Here is a 19,849-nt window from a genome sequence, read left to right as displayed (position 1 = left end):
TTATATGTGGTCGTTTGAATTTTAGTCCTCTTCTGTAATTTTTCATTCTTTATTCAAAACTAGCTGTAATCAATACAAAGAGTGATTTTATTTTTCATTAAGGTTGGTTGAAAGGTTTCCCATTTTTAATCAGTTTCAATATTAATGCATATTTCCAGATAGTAACCGAGGACCAGTTTTGTGGGCACCAAGGCAATGATATGTATGATGAAGAAAAAGTAAAATATACAGTCTTCAAAGTATTAAAAAACTCCTCATTAGCTGAGTTTGTACAGAATCTTTCTCAAACAATGGTAAGTTTGTTTTATCAAATGGTTCTTGTAATATATTCAGTTTTGGTGCACCAGTTCAGTGAGTTCATTTGTTGGGAAAGTTCTTCTTTTACTTTTAATGAGAAAATTGGATTCAGATTATAGTTCATGGGGATACATTTTTGTTTAAATTTTTCATGAAGGTTATGAACTAAACTGTCCAAATATTTGTTAGTTCTTTTCTATTCCTATCATTTAAGTGCTGGAATTTTTTTTTAATATCACTAAAGAAATCTATGAAATGTAGAATTGTAGACAATAATTGAATTTAAAAAGCATTCATTGTTTACTACGTGTGAAACATTTCAAATGCTGGAGATACAAATATAAACAAAAGCAATTTCCTACCCTGAAGGGGTTTACTTTCTTTTTTTATTATAGATTCTTATTGGTATCTTTTGTTTTTATATTGTCTACTTTTCCATGTCTCTCTCCCTACTCTCTGCCTGCAAAACTAGTTAGTAATAAAGAGGAAATACCCATGAATCACAACTTAGCTTACATTCTAATGGAGGACACTGTACTTAAAAGAACGAAATGTCCAGGGATAGATTAGTATTTTTAGTTTGTAACATCAGAGACAATGATGGCAAGTGTAGCTAAAGGGAAATCTAATAAATGCCTCAGTGCAGCAACCTGTAACCTAAGATTAAAGTCTGGTGGTGGTTTGTTTTGGGTTTTTTTTTTTTTAATTGATAGTCAATGAACAATTTAGAAGCTTTTTTTTAACCCTTACCTTCCATTTTAGGATCAATATTGTGTATTGGTTCTAAGGCAGAAGAGAAGTAAGGGCTAGGTAGTGGAAGTTAAGTGACTTGCCAAGGATCACACAGCTTAGAAGTGTCTGAATCCATTTTTGCACCCAAGATCTTTTTATCCAGGCCTAGCTCTCCATCCACTGCCCCCACCTGCCCTGTTCTTGTACCACATCTCCCCCCACCTCCCCAAATTTTTGTTTTGTCTAGAGCACTTAATAAGGTACAAAATTAATTCTCAATTGTTAAATTTCACCTTGCATGTTTTTTTCCAAGTATAGTTCCTAACAGAAGAAGGTTTTGATAATTTATGAAGTAGAGAATTAAGATCATCATCAATCTGCATGGTGGGAAGGGAATAGAAAATGGAATTCCAGTTCTGAAAGATTTGTAAGAGAATGTTCTTAACTCTGCAGTCTGTACATTGGTCTTCCATTTTAAAATATTAAGATCATTGGCTGAGGATAGTAATATCCCTCATTTTGGAGACTTTTTTAACTCATACAGAGGAACATCCTCATCTATAACTTGAGTCTTGAGTTGCTTTTGAGTGCCAAGTGTTTAAATGATTTGCTAGTGATCATATAACACTATATCTCATAGTTACCCTTTGAACCTAGCATTTAAAGTGAACTTTGTCCATTATAATAGTGGTGGCAACCTATGTCATGTAGAGTACTCTCAGTGGGCATGCAGCTGCCCTACCCTACACCCCCCCCCCCCCACCCCCTCACACACATACCACCACCACCACCAGAATTCCTTACTAGAAAGGCAGAGGGTCCCAGGCATTGCTGCTCCATTCCCCCTCTCCATTGTGTTTGACATTTTTTCATATCCCCCGCCCTCTGCCCAAAAGCCTAATGGGAGCACACAAGGGAAAAGGCAGGCATCAGAGTTGGAGGGAAACAGAACTCCTCTTCCCCTCTCTACATTGGCTGAGGACATTTCTCACATCGTTCACCCTTCTGCCCATTAGCTCAATGGGAGAGCTTTCTTCTTCCCTTGTGTGGGGTATGCCTGGCACTTAGTTGAGGGGTTAGGGCCAGGGCACAAAAGGTTCAGGATCACTGCATTATACCATGCTGTGTATATATCACATGACCCCTTGAAATTGGCAACAAAAAAAAATAATAAATTATGTTTAGTATCACAGCAACTGTATCGGGCATCTAAAGCTTAAAAAAATTAAGTGATTTATTTGCCCAGGATCTCTCAGAGAGTAAAAAATCACAGACCTTTTAGAGGTCCACATTCAGGGTTCAGTCCATTGTGTTACTTCATTATTTTATTGGGATTTTATAATTTTTTTTGTTGTTGTTTAGGGATTTCCTCAGGATCAGATTCGATTATGGCCTATGCAGGCTAGGAGTAATGGAACAAAAAGACCAGCAATGTTAGATAATGAAGCAGATGGCAATAAAACAGTAAGTGTTTCATATGTTAAGAATCTCTTACATGATCCAGCTTATAGAATTCTAGAAATATGGGGTCATTTTTATTTTATGAGTGCAGATTTTTGCTACTAAAGTGCCTGTTTTTTTCCAAACAGATGATTGAACTCAGTGACAATGAAAATCCATGGACAATATTTCTTGAAACAGTAGATCCTGAAATGGCTGCTAGTGGGGCAACATTACCAAAGTTTGATAAAGATCGTAAGTGCTTCTTCTTTTTTTTTTTAAACCCTTACCTTCCGTTTTAGAGTCAATACTGTGTATTGGCTCCAAGGCAGAAGAGTGGTCAGGACTAGGCAATGGGGGTCAAGTGACTTGCCCAGGGTCACAAAGCTGGGAAGTGTCTGAGGGCAGATTTGAACCCAGGACCTCCCGTCCCTAGGCCTGGCTCTCAATCCACTGAGCCACCCAGGTAAGTGCTTCTTTAAAAGAAAATAAGTATTCTTATAGTAAATTCAGAAAAAGCATTGTGAGTTCAGAGTTCCTTGACCTATTTTTGTTTCCATTAACCACTTCTAAATGGTTACAATTGTTCCTGTGTTTTGTATCTAGAGGGTTAAAGGGGCCTATTCTGGAAATCTCATAATGCCATAATGTGTGATTGGGCAGCAAAGAGGAGACTAGCTCTTAATACCATATTAACATTGTGTTGGTATTTTTGCTTTTTGCATGTACTTTAAACATTTTAATATACATAAAATGAAAACTCAAAAAAGTTAAAACAATATCATCTAGCACATGCTTCAAAAGAGACTTCACTTCAAGTGATGAACTTATATCAATTTGATACAACTAGGTTAGTCATAGGTGAAATAGATACCAGATGTAGGCTTTGACAATAGACTGTCTGCCTAATACAGAGATACTTATCTTCAAGTAATACATTCTTTAGCTATGACTGTCTGTGAAACAGAAAAATAAAAACAATCTAATATAGGCCTATGAAGAAATTGACAAGATCCTTTAAACCTTATTAACCTGCTAAAAGAAATGGATATGAAGGAGATTGGTGGGAGAAACCTCACAATCCTTGTTATTTTATGATGTGATATTACATTCATAGTTCCAGACAACTAGGCATTGCATTGGATAGAGTAGAATCAGGAATACTCATCTTTCTGAGTTTCTAAATCTGGGCTCATTCCACTAGCTGGATGACCTATAATCCTGTTTGCCTCTTAACCCTCTTTGCCTTAGTTTCACATCTGTGAAAGGAACTATAGAAGAAAATAGCAAATAACTCCAGTATCTTTGCTATGAAAACCCTGAAAGGGGTCAACAAGAGTCAAATACAACTGAACGACAATAACAAAAAGTTCATAGAATTTAGAGTGTGAGGGGTTTAGGGATTACTTTGGTCACTGGGTTACTTTATTAACATTTATTAAGCACTTAACTATGTACTAGACACTGTGCTAAATGAGGACTAGAGATACAAAGAAAGACAAATGAAAACAAAAACCCAACAATAAAAAACAATCCCTGTCCTGCAAGTAGGGGAGATAGCATAATAATAACTTTTCACTTAATGTAATATCTATCTAAATGAAGGTAATTTGAAAGTGAAAGACATTTGCAGCTAAGAGGCAGGGAGACCTACTACAGATAGTAGCACATTAGCTGAATCTTGAAGAAGGGAAGTAGCAAAGGTGAGAGGAATGAGTACAGAAAGTCAGCAAAAAAGGTCTAGAGATGGGAGATGGTTAGAGTCATCTCTGACAAAATGAAAGTAGACAATAGCTACAACAACAGAGTATATGAGAGGTACAAATTGTAAGAAATCTGGATAGGTAGAGAGGAGCCAGATTTTATAGTATAATTTGTTCAGCAGTTCTCCCAGTTAATGGGCATCTGCTTTATTTCCAGCTCTTTACTACCACAAAAAAATATTGACGTCAATAACACAAGTAACTTTATCACCACCCCCAGCACCCCGCCAGGGCCATCATAATATAATATTTCTTATAAAGAAGAGGAAAAATAGGCATAACTGATGAATACATTGAAAATATGTACAATGTATATTTGTGGACCTCCTGTCTTTCATTGTAATTTTGCAACAGTTACCTTTTTTAAAGCAATTTTTTATTGTAAACATTAATTTTTTTTTCTTGGCTCTACTTAATTTATTGCATAAATTCATAGATCTTTTTATGCTTCTCTGTATTATTTAATAGGTTTTGAACATTTTGAAAGATAACTGAGATTTACAGGGTAACGTGGACAGGAATGGCATAGATTGAGATCGCTTTCCTTTAGGGGGGGAATAGTTACATCAAGGAGATCTCAGGATACATCTCAAGATGTATAAATGTTTGTAATGTAGCATAGGTTATTAAGCCTAGATTAAGGCTTTTTTATAGAACCTACCTTCAATTGACATAACTTAGAAGACCTCAGAACCATTATGAGGCAGGATTTAAGTAGAGGTTTATCTATTACAATACTGAGAGATTATCCCTAATCATACTTCACAGAAGAAACTACATTTTATCTTAAAGTTCTTTCAACCATCTTTATTCAGTTGTAATTATGAGTTAAATAATGAGCCCATAAACTTCAGAAATTGGTTAGGGTCACTAATTCATTTAATTCCAGCAAAATAATTTGAAGCCTTGGTGTTTAAAAGTTTAAAGCAAACAAAAAGGACCCTGATTTTAAATTTTAAACTTAACTGTGTTTTGGTGTATAATATGGGGGAGGAGTGTATATTCAGTTTGTTCACAAAAAAATTATTCATCAATTTACAGATGATGTAATGCTGTTCTTGAAGATGTATGATCCCAAAACACGGAGTTTGAATTATTGTGGACATATCTATACCCCAATATCCTGTAAAATTCGTAAGTCTTTACATAAGCTTTTCTCTTACAATGTAGAAATTTGGTGCTTTAATTCTCATTATATTACATCATGATCTCTTGTATATATTTTCTTTACTAGGTGACTTGCTCCCAGTTATGTGTGAAAGAGCAGGATTTTCCCAAGAAACTAACCTTATCCTCTATGAGGTTTGGATTGTTTATGTTTTCTATAATAACATGCTTTGCTATGTTTCTTTGTAGTTCTAAACTTCATTTATTCATTGTGATCATTGGTGTAAAATAGTGACAACTGTATTCATAGCCAGATTGTGATTTAAAGAAAATAAATTTAGCATAAATTTTATGCCTATTTTGTATTTGGATTTTGTGACTTAAGAATCCTTAGAAAATATATATACATATATATGTAAAGTTTATGGTTAAGATAAGATGATTGACAATTCTTTATTAGAGAAAGTGATGAATGCAATGCATTGTTAGATTACTATTCGTTTTTTTTTTTAATTCTTACAAAAACAGAAGCTGCTTTGTTTTTGTTTTCATATTATCTTTTGCTATAGGAAGTTAAACCGAATTTAACAGAGAGAATTCAGGATTATGATGTGTCTCTTGATAAAGCACTCGATGAACTAATGGATGGTGACATCATAGTGTTTCAGAAGTATGTATTTTTTTAAGGGTTTAATTATGGTCAAGTTGAACTTACTGTTAAGCTTTTTATTGAATGGTAGGAATTTTGATGCCTTTTATCTCAAGCTTAAAACCCAACCCAACTAACTCCCTTTTGATACCATAGAAAGAACTCTGATTGGGGTCAATAGACCTAATTTATGTCCTGGCTCTGTTTGCTACCATGGTAGCCTTGGGAAAGTCACGTAATCCTTTCTGCTTCCAAGTTTCCTTTTCTATAAAATAAGCATATTGGACTCTACATGGTTTCACAAGGTCCTTTTTAGTATTTGTCTTTAATCTGTCCTCTTTCCCCTCCTCTGAGAGATTTGGGTCAGTGAAAGGATTAAGTTTAGAACAATAATATTTCTATAGTCATCTGATTTTCAAATTAGACTCATTTAACTTTTTGCCAACCAAAGATTAAAGCTGAACTGTAGATTCTTACTGGGTTAGAATTTTTTTATTATAATTTATGAGCTATATAATGACATGGTTATATTGGGATTTAAAATAAGTATTTCTATACTTTCTTTCAAGGACATAGTATAGTTAATTGTGTCTATTTGATATCAGTACCTTTGTTTTGTTCTTCCCCTTCAATTTCAATATAATTTGGCAATAGCAGGATTTGGTGTGGTAGATTGGAACTAGTGTTATTTTCAAGATTATGCAAATAAACCCATTCAAAACTATCATGTTATGAGACTAATCCATGCCTCTAAAAAGTTGGATTTGTCTTGCCAGACCATTTTTAAGTACAGTCTTGTAGTCTTCTATGCCATAAAACATAATATTTAAATGTCAATTTGATGTAGATTCTTCATTGAATAAATTTGCCTGTCAATACTTTTTCTTTTTAAAAAACTTTTTTAAAATTAATGTAATTTGTATTAACTCTTATTACATTTTTAAGTACTTAATTTTTGTTTTCAGGGATGACCCAGAAAATGATAACAGTGAACTACCAACTGCAAAGGAGTATTTCAGAGACCTGTATCACCGTGTGGATGTCATTTTCTGTGATAAAACTATTCCTAATGATCCTGGATTTGTTGTTACTTTGTCAAATAGGATGAATTATTTTCAGGTATATATAATAAATTGACATTTTTCTTTTCCAAGCTACATATAGTTTATCCTTCTATCTCATTAAAGAACTTTCTTAGTAAATAGTGTCTACAAGAAATTATTTATACTATCAGTTTTAATTATGGATCATTTTGGGATTATAAGCCATACCCAAACCTACTGAGTAGAAAAACATACAATACATTTTGAATGTATTAAGAATTTTCCCCAGAACATACTTTTCACTTCCTACTTTTTCCTTTCATTATTAGAAACTTTCCCAAAAAACCAAAAGTGCACTTTTTCTCCCATCCTCATCACCCCAATAAAGTATAAGTTTTTGTTTATACTTAGTAAGATTAGGTTTATCTCACTTTGAGTGTGTGGGGATTGAGTGTATGGTTGTACAATTAGCCTTTATTTCATTCTTGGGAGCAGGTGATTTCTTCAGAAAGATCAAATTTATTTCTACCATCATAAGGTTTGCATTTTACAACTAGAAAGTAGATACGCTTTAAAACAAATTCATTTAAAAATAATTGTCCATCCTAGGCAATTCATTAGAATACAGATTCCAGTTAAATGCCTGCTCCTTATTTCTTCATTTTCTCCAGAATTAAGTATTGGATTTCTGATATCATAATTGGACAAATGGAGTAATACTAAAAAATCTTAAAATAACTAATTAACTACATTTTATGTATTAATTACATTTTATAAGATATTATAAGATTAAAAACATTGTATAAGAAAGCGTTTTACTCATCTCTGGTAATGTAAAGTTCTTAATATTCTTAAGGCAAAATTGTAAAGACTTAAGATTAAGATCATCTCCAATGATGATGAGTTAAGAGTTAAGAAATATTTTCTAGATTATATTCTATTCTTTTTTAATATTTACCAACAGAACTATTAGTATATTGATAGCTTATAATTATATTTAAATTTTATATTTTCATCTAATTTGGAACATTCTTTGTCATCACAACCATTTCATTTTTTTTAGGTTGCAAAGACAGTTGCACAGAGGCTAAATACAGATCCAATGCTACTTCAGTTTTTCAAGTCCCAAGGGTAAGATGTATTTATAGAAATCTGTGTTGTGCAGGCTGATATTTCTATGCTTTTGCTCTGGTATAGTGAAGACTGTTTAAATGAGTTATAGTCTTTTTTTTCTTTTTTTTTTGTCCATACCAAGCAACTCCTCCTTAAGTTGGCATTCCATTGCTTCCCATTACTGCGATGGGTTGGCCCAAGGAAAGAGTAGGAGGTTTTGTATTTTAATATTTTGCAGTCACTGATTTGAAAAACTGATGGGTGACTGGTTGCAGAATGTGTGTTAGCTGGAAGATGGTGATCATGTGAAACTTGTTGAATGGGAAGAAAAGAGCTTTTTCAGGCAATTAGCCTGTAAAGGAAGGAGTAAGTCAAAGTATAATTTTTAAGGACACTTGTTTTATTTTCGGTTTCAGTTGTATGATTTCCGGCATTTATCCATATGTAAATATTGTAATTGATAGCAGTATTTGCCACAATATAAGATTTTTTTCCATATGATTTCTTTAAAAACAAAAGACAACATTATCATAATTAGTTGGTTTAGGTAACTAACTCACTTCCAAATGGTTGATCCTAAGTTGTATACCTATGCTTAAAAATATAATGGCTTGTTTCTGTATGTACATCCAGATGTTTATATTATAGATATAAACAAATTATATTTATACACTCTTTTCTTGTATAGTTATAGGGATGGCCCAGGTAATCCTCTTAGACATAATTATGAAGGTACTTTAAGAGATCTCCTGCAATTCTTTAAACCCAGACAACCTAAGAAACTTTACTACCAGCAGGTAGGAAGCCAAATCATATTTATAAGGGGAGGAGCAATTATCACAGAATGGGTGGGAGGAAAATATATGTGGACATGTATTTAAACTGTGTTTGTTCTTCCTAGCTGAAAATGAAAATAACAGATTTTGAAAATCGAAGGAGTTTTAAATGTATTTGGCTAAACAGTCAATTTAGGGAAGAGGTAAGCAAAGCGATATTTATAAGATGAGCTGATTGTAAACTTCCTCAAAAAGTTTTTTTGTTTTTGCTTTTCAGTCATTCAGTTATGTTCACCTTATACTATCTATAGGGTATTTTCTTGGCAAAGATACTGGAATGGTGTGCCACTTCTTTCCTTCTCCAGTGGATTAAGGCAGATAGAGCTTAAGTGAGTTGCCCAGGGTGACTCGATTTATTAGGTGTCGGAGGCCAGATTTGGACTCGGGTCTTCCTGATTCCAGGCTTCAAGCTTTATTCACTGAGTCCTCTAATTCCCTCTAGCAAAGTTTAGTATGATTCAAATGAGAATATTCACCTTTTTATATTCCATTTTTCCATTGAACTTTTTGTAGCGGGGAAAAACCCCCACTATACAGTTAGGAAATTATTAAAACATATACTTTTCTAGAGTGTTCAAGAATTAAAAGTATTTGGAGTAATGGCTATAGTCGGGTAAACATTACTTCTGAAGATTTTTTTTTAGATTTTCAAAATGATTTTTTAAAAATTCATAGTGTTAACACCCCTAAATTTATTTCCAAAAGCTAATCTAGAGAGAGAGAGAGAGAGAGAGAGAGAGAGAGATCTGTCTTTTCACATCCTGGAACAAATTACTTCTAGAGAATACTGCCATTTTCACAGTATGAATGAAAAGAATCGCATATATGACATGCTTTTGATTTGTAATTGTAGATAATTTTGTGAATATTTTACTTTCATTTTGCTTGGGCCTTAAAGGATTTGGGAGCAAAATTGACACTAGTTATCTTGGCCATTTTATTATTCAGTGAAATTAAAATAGTTTGCATGTTACTCTGATTTGCTAGTCAAATTGCACTGTTGAACCTTCATTTTTAAAGATCTCACCATCAATTTTATGGAAATTGTATATAGAAAAATTATGGCTTTCAACATGGTATCAGTTTTACAGATTTTCGTAATTCCTCCATGTGGGGCATGATTAATTTTTATTTTTTAATTCCTCTGCATTTTAGTCCCTAGTAGATTGTCTTAATATATTGCACATTTCCTAGCCTCTTCTAAAATTTTAGTATGTCATTTGAATTTTGCTAGTATTTCATTTGGCAGTGAAAGTGGCAAGTAGATGAATAAGTTGAAATAAAATTTTTACATAATGTAAACTGTAGGAAAATGTAACTGTTTATTATTGTACATTGGAACATTCTAAAACTTTTCTGGCCTTTATTCTAAAGATAAATTTTAAGGACATCATTATTTTAGACATTTCTAAAGGTGATATTTAGAAATAAAACTAATAATGAGCCACTTTGAACATAACTTGTGGCAACCTGGATTAGATTGTCATAGGTACGTTATTTTATGAAAATTCTATTTTGTTGTTTTGGGTATCCTGACTCTGATAGTCTATAATTCTAGTTACACTACTTTTGTTTATTTCTTTGCAAAAAACTGCATACTGGGTACCTCACAAGGTTTCTGAAAATTTTTTTAATATTATAAAAATTTCTATTACTTCCTGATTCAATGCAGATTATAAATCAAGCATACTTAACTAGTCAATGTCATGAATTGCTAGGGAGAGAAGTTCTGGTGAAGACTTTCTGAAGTTAGCACTGCAATTTTAGATCACATCTTTTTTACTCCTAGATTTTTTTTTTTAGCCTGCATATGATCTGTTATAGCTGGCTTTCTTTTTGCATCACCCTTGAGAATTTGGCTACTTACACATGAATATGAGACACTGGAAGACTTGGATGAAAAAGACATTTTGCATTTTCTAAAAAGTATGTGTTTAATTCTTTTACTATTTAGGAAATAACACTATATCCAGACAAACATGGGTGTGTCCGGGACCTGTTAGAAGAATGTAAAAAGGCTGTAGAACTATGTGAGAAAGCGTCAGGGAAACTTAGGTAAGCATTTTCTGAAAATAGTTATGGCAAATAAAAACAAAATGAAATCTCATTCAGTTATATTCATCTTAACTGGATAATAATCAGTGTACATTAAGCATCAGGTATATTATGTGCCAGGCACTGTGGTCACCACTGGGGTTTCAAAGGGAGCAAAATAGGAGTCCCTGCCCCAAAGGAACATATAATCTAATGAGGGAGAATCCAACAAATGAGAGAAGAGTGGTCATGCAGGTAGGAGGAGAACCAGTTAAAAGTGGTATATTAAAAGATACCGGAAAGAAGAGGAGAATAATGCCAACATTGCCAAAGGCAACCAAGAGAGGCCAAGGAGAGAACGTGGAGAAAGAAAGAGAAAAGGACAGCAATTAGTGGGAATTTAAAGATAATAGGCAAGTGAGTTATTTTCAGTATAGGGACGACATGGTAATTTTTAAGCAGAAGCTCACAAAAATAGACTGAAAATAAGTGAAAGATGGGAAATGACAAAGGGCAATCTGTTGGAGGAGATGGGATGGAATGGGATATCTTGAGAGATTAGTCTCAATAAGTGGCAAGTCGACATCATCATACAAGAGAGAAGGAAGAAAAATTAGTAGAAGGCATCTGAGTGATAGGAGATGTGGAAGGATGGAAAAGATGGAATTCATAGCAAAGGCCTCAATTTTTTCTGTAAGATATGAGGCAAAGTTCTTAGCTGAGACAGGGAGATGGGGAGTAGCCCCAGTGGAGGACTGAAGAAGTAAGAAAAAGTTTGGAGAGCGGGATAGTGAGTTGATGAGAAGTATTTAGTAGCAGTGATAAATTTGTGGTGGATCTTTATTCAGTTTATTCAAGAGATCAAGATGAGAAAAGTGGCTAGTGCAGACCAAATAACCTTGGAGAATTGAGTGTTCAAGGGATTAGAATTTATAGCATGAATGAAGACTAGGACGAAGAATGAATTATGGGAGCAGGAAGCAGCTAGGAAGCACAATTGATAGAACACCAAGCCTCTTTACATCTGGCCTCAGACTCTAACCCTGGACAATTCATTTAACCCTGATTGTCTAGCCCTTTCTATTTCTTTTTTTGTCTTAGAATTGATACTAAAACAGAAAGTATGAGTTTGTTGTGTGTGTGTGTGTTTTATTTTTATGAAAAAGATTATAATCCAATAAGGGTAATTCAGAATTCTTGAATATATAGGTGTTATATATTTGTAGGTGATAAGATCAAGGGTATGACTGTCTTTGTATGTGACTAAGGTTGGGTGGAAGAGTAGGTTAGGGAAAGTGAGTGGTTGTTTTTGAGAAAGAATCTTATGTATATTGGAAGTGCCTTAATATGAGGGCAGGTGTAAGAGAATAGAGATAAATTGTGAACTAAGTATTGAGAGGAAGGGGAATGACCTATGGATCCATAGACAATTGTTACCAAGATCTTGATTGAGTAGTAAATTGAATAGCATGAGCTTCAAAGGAAGAAAGGTTACTGAATAATGGGGAGAACTTAGAAGTGACAATGGGGGAATAAGGAGTATTTCAAATCTCTTACTCTCTGTTACCTAAGGAATCTTAGTTCCTTAGTCAGTACTGGAAAGGCTGGCCAGGGAGATTGTATCATCAAAGGAAGCAAGTTTTCAGTACAAAGATAACAGGTGGATGGAGTGAGAAAAGAAAATATTTTCTGTAAAATGAAGTTTGTTGTTGCTGATGGAACCAGCATTGTAGAGGACACAGGGGGGAAGTATTGAGTGTAGTTAGGTTGTACCTTTGGGTGAGATGTTTGAGCTGGGTAAGGAATCAGGTGGTAGAGGGTATGAAATGGGGATTGAATGATTTCTCACAAGAGTTAGGTTATCTCCAGTTGTGAGACTGTTCATCTGGAATGGAGAATGCCATTCCTCTATCCTCAAAGAATAGGCATAGCAACAGTTGGGAAGGCCATATCCTAAGTACTAGTCACAAATGAAAGCAGCAATCTTAAGTTTATTCAATTGTTGAATTCTCCTGTTCTTCCAAGTCTTTTCTCAAGTTTATGAGCAAAGAATGAAATTATTTTGAATTTAAGTTCTTCCTCTTCTATCATTCATTATAGTGTCAGCTTTAATCACAACTGTTCTCAAAATATGGAAGTCTTTTAATCTAGACATTATGCTTTTATTTTTTTAAATGAATTCTTTGTCCCTGTCATTTTTTCTTTTCTTGTGTCTTTTGTAAAAGGCAAATAGTGTTAAATTATTTGCCCAGGGTCACAGTGTCTGAGGCCAGGTTTTAAGTCTGGTCTTTCTGACTCTAGGTCAAGCACTCTAGCACCCACCTAGGTTCCCCCTATAATAGTTTTTATTTTTATTTCTATTCATTTATTTTGGTTTGTTTGTTTTTAAGCCCTTACCTTTTGTCTTAGAATCAATTCTGTGTATTGGTTCCAAGGCAGAAGAGTGGTAAGGGCTAGGCAATTGGGGTTAAGTGACTTGTCCGGGGTCATACAGCCAGGAAGGGTCTGATGCCAGATTTGAACCCAGGACCTCCCATTTCTAGACCTGGCTCTCAATCCATTGAGCCACCCAGCTGGTGTGCGGGGGCATGCGCGTGTCCGCACCCCCCCTTCCCCCCCCCCCCCATTTTAAAAGTTAGAGTTCATTTCATTATTTCATTTTTCCCTTTCACACTTTTGACATTTCCTTTTGAATACCAACTATCAGTTCCAAGGTGGAAGAGTGGTAAGGGCTAGACAATTGGGGTTAAGTTAATTGCCCAGGGTCACATAGTAGGTCTAGATTTGAACCCAGGACTAAACCTGCCTCTTGGCTTAGCTCTCAATCCGTTGATCCATTTAGCTGCCCCTTGGACATTTCTTCTGATTTTAATTTAGTTTATTTTTTTATCAGTTAGCATCTATTTTTTTTTCTCTCTCTCTACTTCCCTCCACCATTAAGAAAAACCCATTTCAACAACAAAAAAAAATTGTTGACTTGGTTAAGTGATATTACCCAATAAAATGCATCTAATTAGGCAAATTTGGACTAAACAGGTTTAGAACGTACTTTTGTTTATAATAATTTAACCCAAGCAATCATTTTCTTAAAATAATTTTTTTTAATTCTGTTTCTATTCCTTTCCTATTTTTAAGGCTGCTAGAAATTGTAAGCTACAAAATTATTGGTGTCCATCAGGAAGATGAATTGTTAGAATGTTTATCACCTGCAACAAGTCGAACGTTTCGAATAGAGGTTAGTAAATCATTAGATTTAGAACTGGAAGGAATTATAAAAAATTGTTTCTCATTGCAAACCAGTTATGATGGAAGGTAAATTTCTTTTTTTAAAAAAAGCTAATTAATTAGATTGTACAACTTGACAATCCTTTCCTTTAAAATACATTTTAAATGTTACATTTTCAGTGGAAGATAGTTTTCTGATTCATAAAGTGGTAGATTCTTAGAGATTTCTGGAAATAGAGGACTCTAGCAAGTTTTTGTTTCAAGCAAAAATGTTTCATAGGTTTTTGTTCTCATTACTCCCAGAAGAAAGTCCCCTTTAGGTACTAAACATCTTACATCATAACTTCTCATGCTACATACTTCCTGATAGAGAGGTAAAGAATTCAGCCAATCGGCCAATTATCATTTATTCATTAAGTAAATATATGCATTGTTCTGATTGCTGAGAATACAAAGAAAGGCCAAAGACAGCTCCTGCTCTCAAGGAACTCCCAATCTTCTGGGGGAAGACAACTTGAAAACAACTATTTACAATCAAGCTCTAGACAGGATAAATTGAGGGGACTAGAGGGAAAGCACTAGCTTTAAGATACATTAGGAAAGGTATTTGTAGGAGATGCAATTTAAGTTTATACTTATAGGAAGCCAGAAAATAAAGATGAGAGAATTTGATCAGCTGACAGTGCCTACTGTCAGGAGAATGGGCTGTCTTGTGCAAGATACAAAAAGGGGACCAGAGTCTCCTTTGAATTGAATCACAGAGTAAGGCAGGATTAAATAAAGTTGTAAGCAGATTGTAGGAGGGGACCAGTTTATGAAGGATTTTGAATGCCAAACAAAAAACTTTTTGCTTGATCCTGGAGGTGATAGGGGGAGAGGCTTACACTGATGAATTTATTGAATGGGGAGAGTTATGTCATGATCAGATGTACATTTGAATCCATCCCCTCTCCTTCAGTCCTGCTTCATCACTGGTCCTCTAGTATCATAGTTGGTCACATTTCTTAGATCTCTCAAAGTTTCTGTTTTGGGCTATTTGTTTATTTTAAGCCATATAGGTATTCCAATAAAAATTATTCTTTTCACTTCACACTACATTATTTCATACAAGTCTTTCCTAGTTTCTCTGAAACCATTAGGTGATAGGTATATTAGAATGATGCTTTTATATTGAAAATATTTTGAATTTTAAGTTTGGCCTTATACCTTTTTAAAATAAAAACTAATGGTTCAAAATGAATTATTTAAGGAAAAAACAGTATTTGGTAGTGTCTTTGTATTAATTGTAAATCTACCTATTTCTGTCTTCTAAATTGTTTATCAGAACTGCTCATGATCAGAATATTTAATTTGACTACAGGAAATACCCTTGGACCAGGTAGATATAGATAAAGAAAATGAGATGCTAATCACAGTGGCTCATTTCCACAAAGAGGTCTTTGGAACTTTTGGTATACCATTTTTGCTCAGGATACACCAGGTAAGTAATACTTTTTTTAAGGTCCTCCTGATTCTCTTCAAGCTAAAAATTTGTAATATGTTCACAGATTTGCTTTCATTTTTTTAATTATATGACTATTAATTGATAAACTGGGGAAAGCTTACATGTAATTTTCTTCCTACTCACTGGATTTCATGAGGCCTGTATAACCTGCTTATATAATTTCAAGTTTTCTCCTGACACCTAGCTCTGGGGCATTATAAAGAGTTAACTTTAATGTATGTTTGTTTGAAATAAATTGTATTACTTTTATATTTAAGTGTCATGCATGTGGCTCATTATGAAAAAATATTAGTTTAAAATTTCAAATGAAATCATCTAGCTTTTTAAAATATCAGTGGGTATATCCATTTATTCATTCTAGGGTGAACATTTCAGAGAAGTGATGAAGCGAATTCAAACAATGCTAGATATCCAGGAAAAGGAGTTTGAAAAGGTAAGAATTTACCTTAGGCTTGCAAGGGCAGTAAAATCATTTTAATAGATCTGTAAATCATATTTTCTAAGTGATCTATGATGTTAATTATCATTAAATAAAGGCCATGTTTACTCTTGAATATTGATCGACAATATGCTGCTTTCTCTAACACAACTAATCAAACTATTCCTTGAAAACCCGCTTGTTCCTTTTAATGCGAATTAGGGGTTCCTTGATAAAATGTTATGTTTAATGCTGAGCCTCCCTACCCCAGCCCCCTGACAACCAAGTTACCACCTTACCTCTTCGGCTTTATCTGTAGCTCCCCTGGATTCATGGGGTTCCTGATCTGTAAAATGAATACACATTCTGCCCCTGCCAAGAGCCAGGTCAACAGCCCCCCTACCTCTTATAATTCTGTCTTCCCACATATTTGTCCTCTTTACATAATCTCAACCCCCTCTTTCCCCCCCTATAAAAATAACACTACAGCTCCCTCGTGGCTTGCTTTTATTATTACAAAGGGATATAATTATATCCATAAACATGAGCAATCCCTGTATATTGCTTAATATTACATCTGTGCTACTTATCCAGCAATGTCACATTTTGCCTCTATTCAGACTTGAAAAGATTTTTGTTTTGTTTTGTTTCTGTGCTTTTTTGTTTTTAAGTTTAAATTTGCCATTGTAATGATGGGTCGACACCAGTACATAAATGAAGATGAATATGAAGTCAATTTGAAAGATTTTGAGGCTCAGCCGGGTAAGTGCCTTGACCTTTAGTTTTAGACTATTCCTTTCAATTACAAGTCAGAGAAGCTCAGACACCAAAAAGAAACCCTTTTAGTTTTACTACTATTTAAAAGAAATTATAATTAAAAATAAACTGCAATAAATACTTATTTTATTACGTCATTAATAAGTAAATATTCAAACCATTTTTTCGCAGACTACAATTACATTATATTTCAGTGTCCTAAAGATAGGAGAAATATAGTTAACACCATAAGCATGAAATATTTGCTTAGGATTATTCACTTTAAAATTGATAATAAAAAATTTTGTTGAATTGTATATAAACAGTGTTGTGTAGGGTAGAGGAGGCGTATACTAGCCTTTGGCCTCATGAGCCATGGCAACTCTGATCACTGTGTTCGGGTGTAAAGTAACAGTTGTAAGTTGCAACATGGTCTCAGTTTTTTCCTTTCTTTTTTCCTCCTAGGTAACATGTCTCATCCCAGGCCTTGGCTGGGGCTTGATCATTTCAATAAAGCCCCAAAGAGAAGTCGCTACACTTACCTTGAAAAGGCTATTAAAATTCATAACTGACTTACTTAACCAGTTTGTTCAAGGCAAGGGACAATACGTGTGTGTGTGCACCTTTTTAACAACAGTAGAACTTTGGTACACGTGCACTATATCTGAAGTCTTCAGCAAGAGGATTTGCTGCTGATGTTAATTTTATTTTGTTGAGGCTGTTCAGTTTGGCTTCTCTGTATCTATTGACTGCCCTTTTTGAGCAAAATGAAGGTGTTTTTATAAAGCTTGGATGCCAATGAGAGTTATTTTATGGTAAACATAATGCAAGGCAATTGTCAACATAATGGGGGAAGAGTTTAGTAGGACAATTGATATTGGCGAAAAATTTGTCTTGTAGTACATTTATAGATGGCATAAGCTGACTGGCTGCCCTTCCTGGTGTGGTCTCCTTCACCAGCCCTGCAGCAAGTAAGTCTTATGTTTAGACTCACAACCGATTTATTTCCTTCAGTTATACTTTAAATGACCTTTTGTGCATTTGTAAATGCAAAAGAAAAAGAACTCACAACATCAATAAATAGAGATCTCTACTTCATTGTGTACATTGTTGGCACTTATTCGGGATTTATGTCTCTTCCAGCTGTGCATAGGATCTTTTTTAATAAATTTTGATTTATTTAGTTCAGCCACTACTTTGCTGCCCATTTTGCAGAGTGGGTGCACTGAATAAAGCCCTACAAGACATTTTGGGTCTTTTTAATAAATTAAAAACACTGTTAAATACAATTAAGGTTTACTATGCTGCCTATTGGCAAATTTAATTACATCAAAAGTTGGCAAAAGCAGGTGAAAGGATTATAAATATAGTTTCATTTAAATGGGAACAGATGGAAGAAACCAGGAAAATAGCCTTTTAGCACAGAGGGCATGCTCACTAGTGTTTAGTAAGCTGTTGACTTTGTAAAAAACAAACAGAAAAACAACAATAAAAAAAGAAAAACAAAGCAAAAAAACAGCAAAAAAATAGGAAAAGGAAAAAGAACATGAAATTGTATATTTAATGAATGAACATGTACAATTTAACACTTGGAGGTTAATTTTGTTGGGTGAGTCTGCAAGTGAATTTCACTGATGTTGATATTCATTGTGTGTAGTTTTATTTCAGTCCCAGACTGTTTCCTTTTATTTTGGAGCTAATGCCAGCGTGTCTAGTTTTGAGTGCAGTAAAAATAGAATCAGCAAAATCACATTTATTTTTCATTCTTTTCCAGTATTTTTTTTTTGTTTCTGTAGCAGCAGTGTACAACAACTCTTCCTGTATATTGCCTTTTTGCTGGAAAATGTTGTATGTTGAATAAAATTTTCTATAAAAATTTTACTTCAGTGAGTGACGTGGAAGTTGAGGAAGATTTCTACTCTCCCTGGAAGTACAGTTTGGGAAACCTTTTCATTTACAACGAGATTTTACTAAGATGTATTTTTTTTTTTAAATTTCAGTATTGCCAATGTTATAATCCTGGTTTTTGGCCTCTAACTAGTCCCATTTGAGCTTAAGAAATAAAAGGTTTTCCAGGAAGGAACCGTGTAAAATACAATGACTGGAAATATTCTTTGAATACTTTTTAAGGTATATAGTCTGTGGGATCCATAGTTTTTGGAGTGGATTTGACTCCACTTGCCTTGTTTAAAATTCTATGGTCCACACACCCCAAATGTGGTATTTATAAAGGTATTATGATGAAATCTGTACTTTTCAATTATGATCTCTCTGGACTTCCTTTGTAATGTGTATGCCTTCATAACCCAAAAGCTGCCTTCAAAAAATCAATGAATAGCTAGCACTCATCGGGAGTAGCAGTACCACAGACTTTGCCTTCGAACCCCTGAAAAATTAGTTGTGGAAATGATAGTAAAAATAATTTACCAATAGTTTTTGTCTTTGAACTTTAAAGGGTTTTTTGGAGGGAGAAGGGATTAAGTATAGTCTTGGAGGGTAACAGAAACTTGCCACTCTCCCATAAGATATTAAATGACTTTTTTCAAAGAACTTTTGGTAATGTTTACATTGTGTGATGAATTTAATTATTCCTTCACTTCCAGGCATGGAAATCAAAGACAACAATGCTTCTGGGTTTTAATTGAATGAAAAAATGGTTTTCTAATTATGAAATATAAGGTACTTCCTTAATGATGGCATTAATGGCTTATATTAAACCACTGAAGTGAATACCACCTTCTTTAACATGTATTGGATACTAGCAATGTACGAGACCCTCTGGGCAATTGGGATAATAGTTTTATAAAACATTATAGATTTACTTGAAATCATTGGAGTATATAATTGGGTGGGGCAAATTCTGTTTTAATTTCTTGGGATATTGTAAAGCCATGGCTCATTTTAGCAGCCACAGTATTGTGATAACATGCCT

General features: G+C 34.1%; 1 protein-coding gene across 3 annotated transcripts in view; it reads left to right on the top strand.

Moving 5' to 3' along the window:
- The window catches only part of USP7 (ubiquitin specific peptidase 7), an 87,997-nt gene extending 69,199 nt beyond the window's left edge, over positions 1-18,798 (top strand). For all 3 annotated transcript variants that reach the window (XM_056806134.1, XM_056806135.1, XM_056806136.1), the window contains 16 exons: positions 159-293; positions 2,392-2,493; positions 2,619-2,724; positions 5,274-5,366; positions 5,467-5,534; positions 5,909-6,009; positions 6,954-7,107; positions 8,095-8,162; positions 8,833-8,941; positions 9,046-9,123; positions 10,935-11,035; positions 14,150-14,249; positions 15,600-15,719; positions 16,105-16,176; positions 16,833-16,923; positions 17,383-18,798. In XM_056806134.1, coding sequence (XP_056662112.1) covers positions 159-293; positions 2,392-2,493; positions 2,619-2,724; positions 5,274-5,366; positions 5,467-5,534; positions 5,909-6,009; positions 6,954-7,107; positions 8,095-8,162; positions 8,833-8,941; positions 9,046-9,123; positions 10,935-11,035; positions 14,150-14,249; positions 15,600-15,719; positions 16,105-16,176; positions 16,833-16,923; positions 17,383-17,489 — 1,605 coding nt within the window. In that variant the 3' untranslated portion in view covers positions 17,490-18,798. The remainder of the gene's footprint in view (positions 1-158; positions 294-2,391; positions 2,494-2,618; positions 2,725-5,273; positions 5,367-5,466; positions 5,535-5,908; positions 6,010-6,953; positions 7,108-8,094; positions 8,163-8,832; positions 8,942-9,045; positions 9,124-10,934; positions 11,036-14,149; positions 14,250-15,599; positions 15,720-16,104; positions 16,177-16,832; positions 16,924-17,382) is intronic.
- Positions 18,799-19,849: the final 1,051 nt, after the last annotated feature.

The sequence above is a fragment of the Monodelphis domestica genome, chromosome 7, assembly GCF_027887165.1.
Source record: "Monodelphis domestica isolate mMonDom1 chromosome 7, mMonDom1.pri, whole genome shotgun sequence".
Taxonomy (NCBI): Eukaryota; Metazoa; Chordata; class Mammalia; order Didelphimorphia; family Didelphidae; genus Monodelphis; species Monodelphis domestica.
The sequence above is the reverse complement of the archived record's forward strand: the minus strand, read 5'-3'. Positions and strand labels throughout refer to the sequence as shown.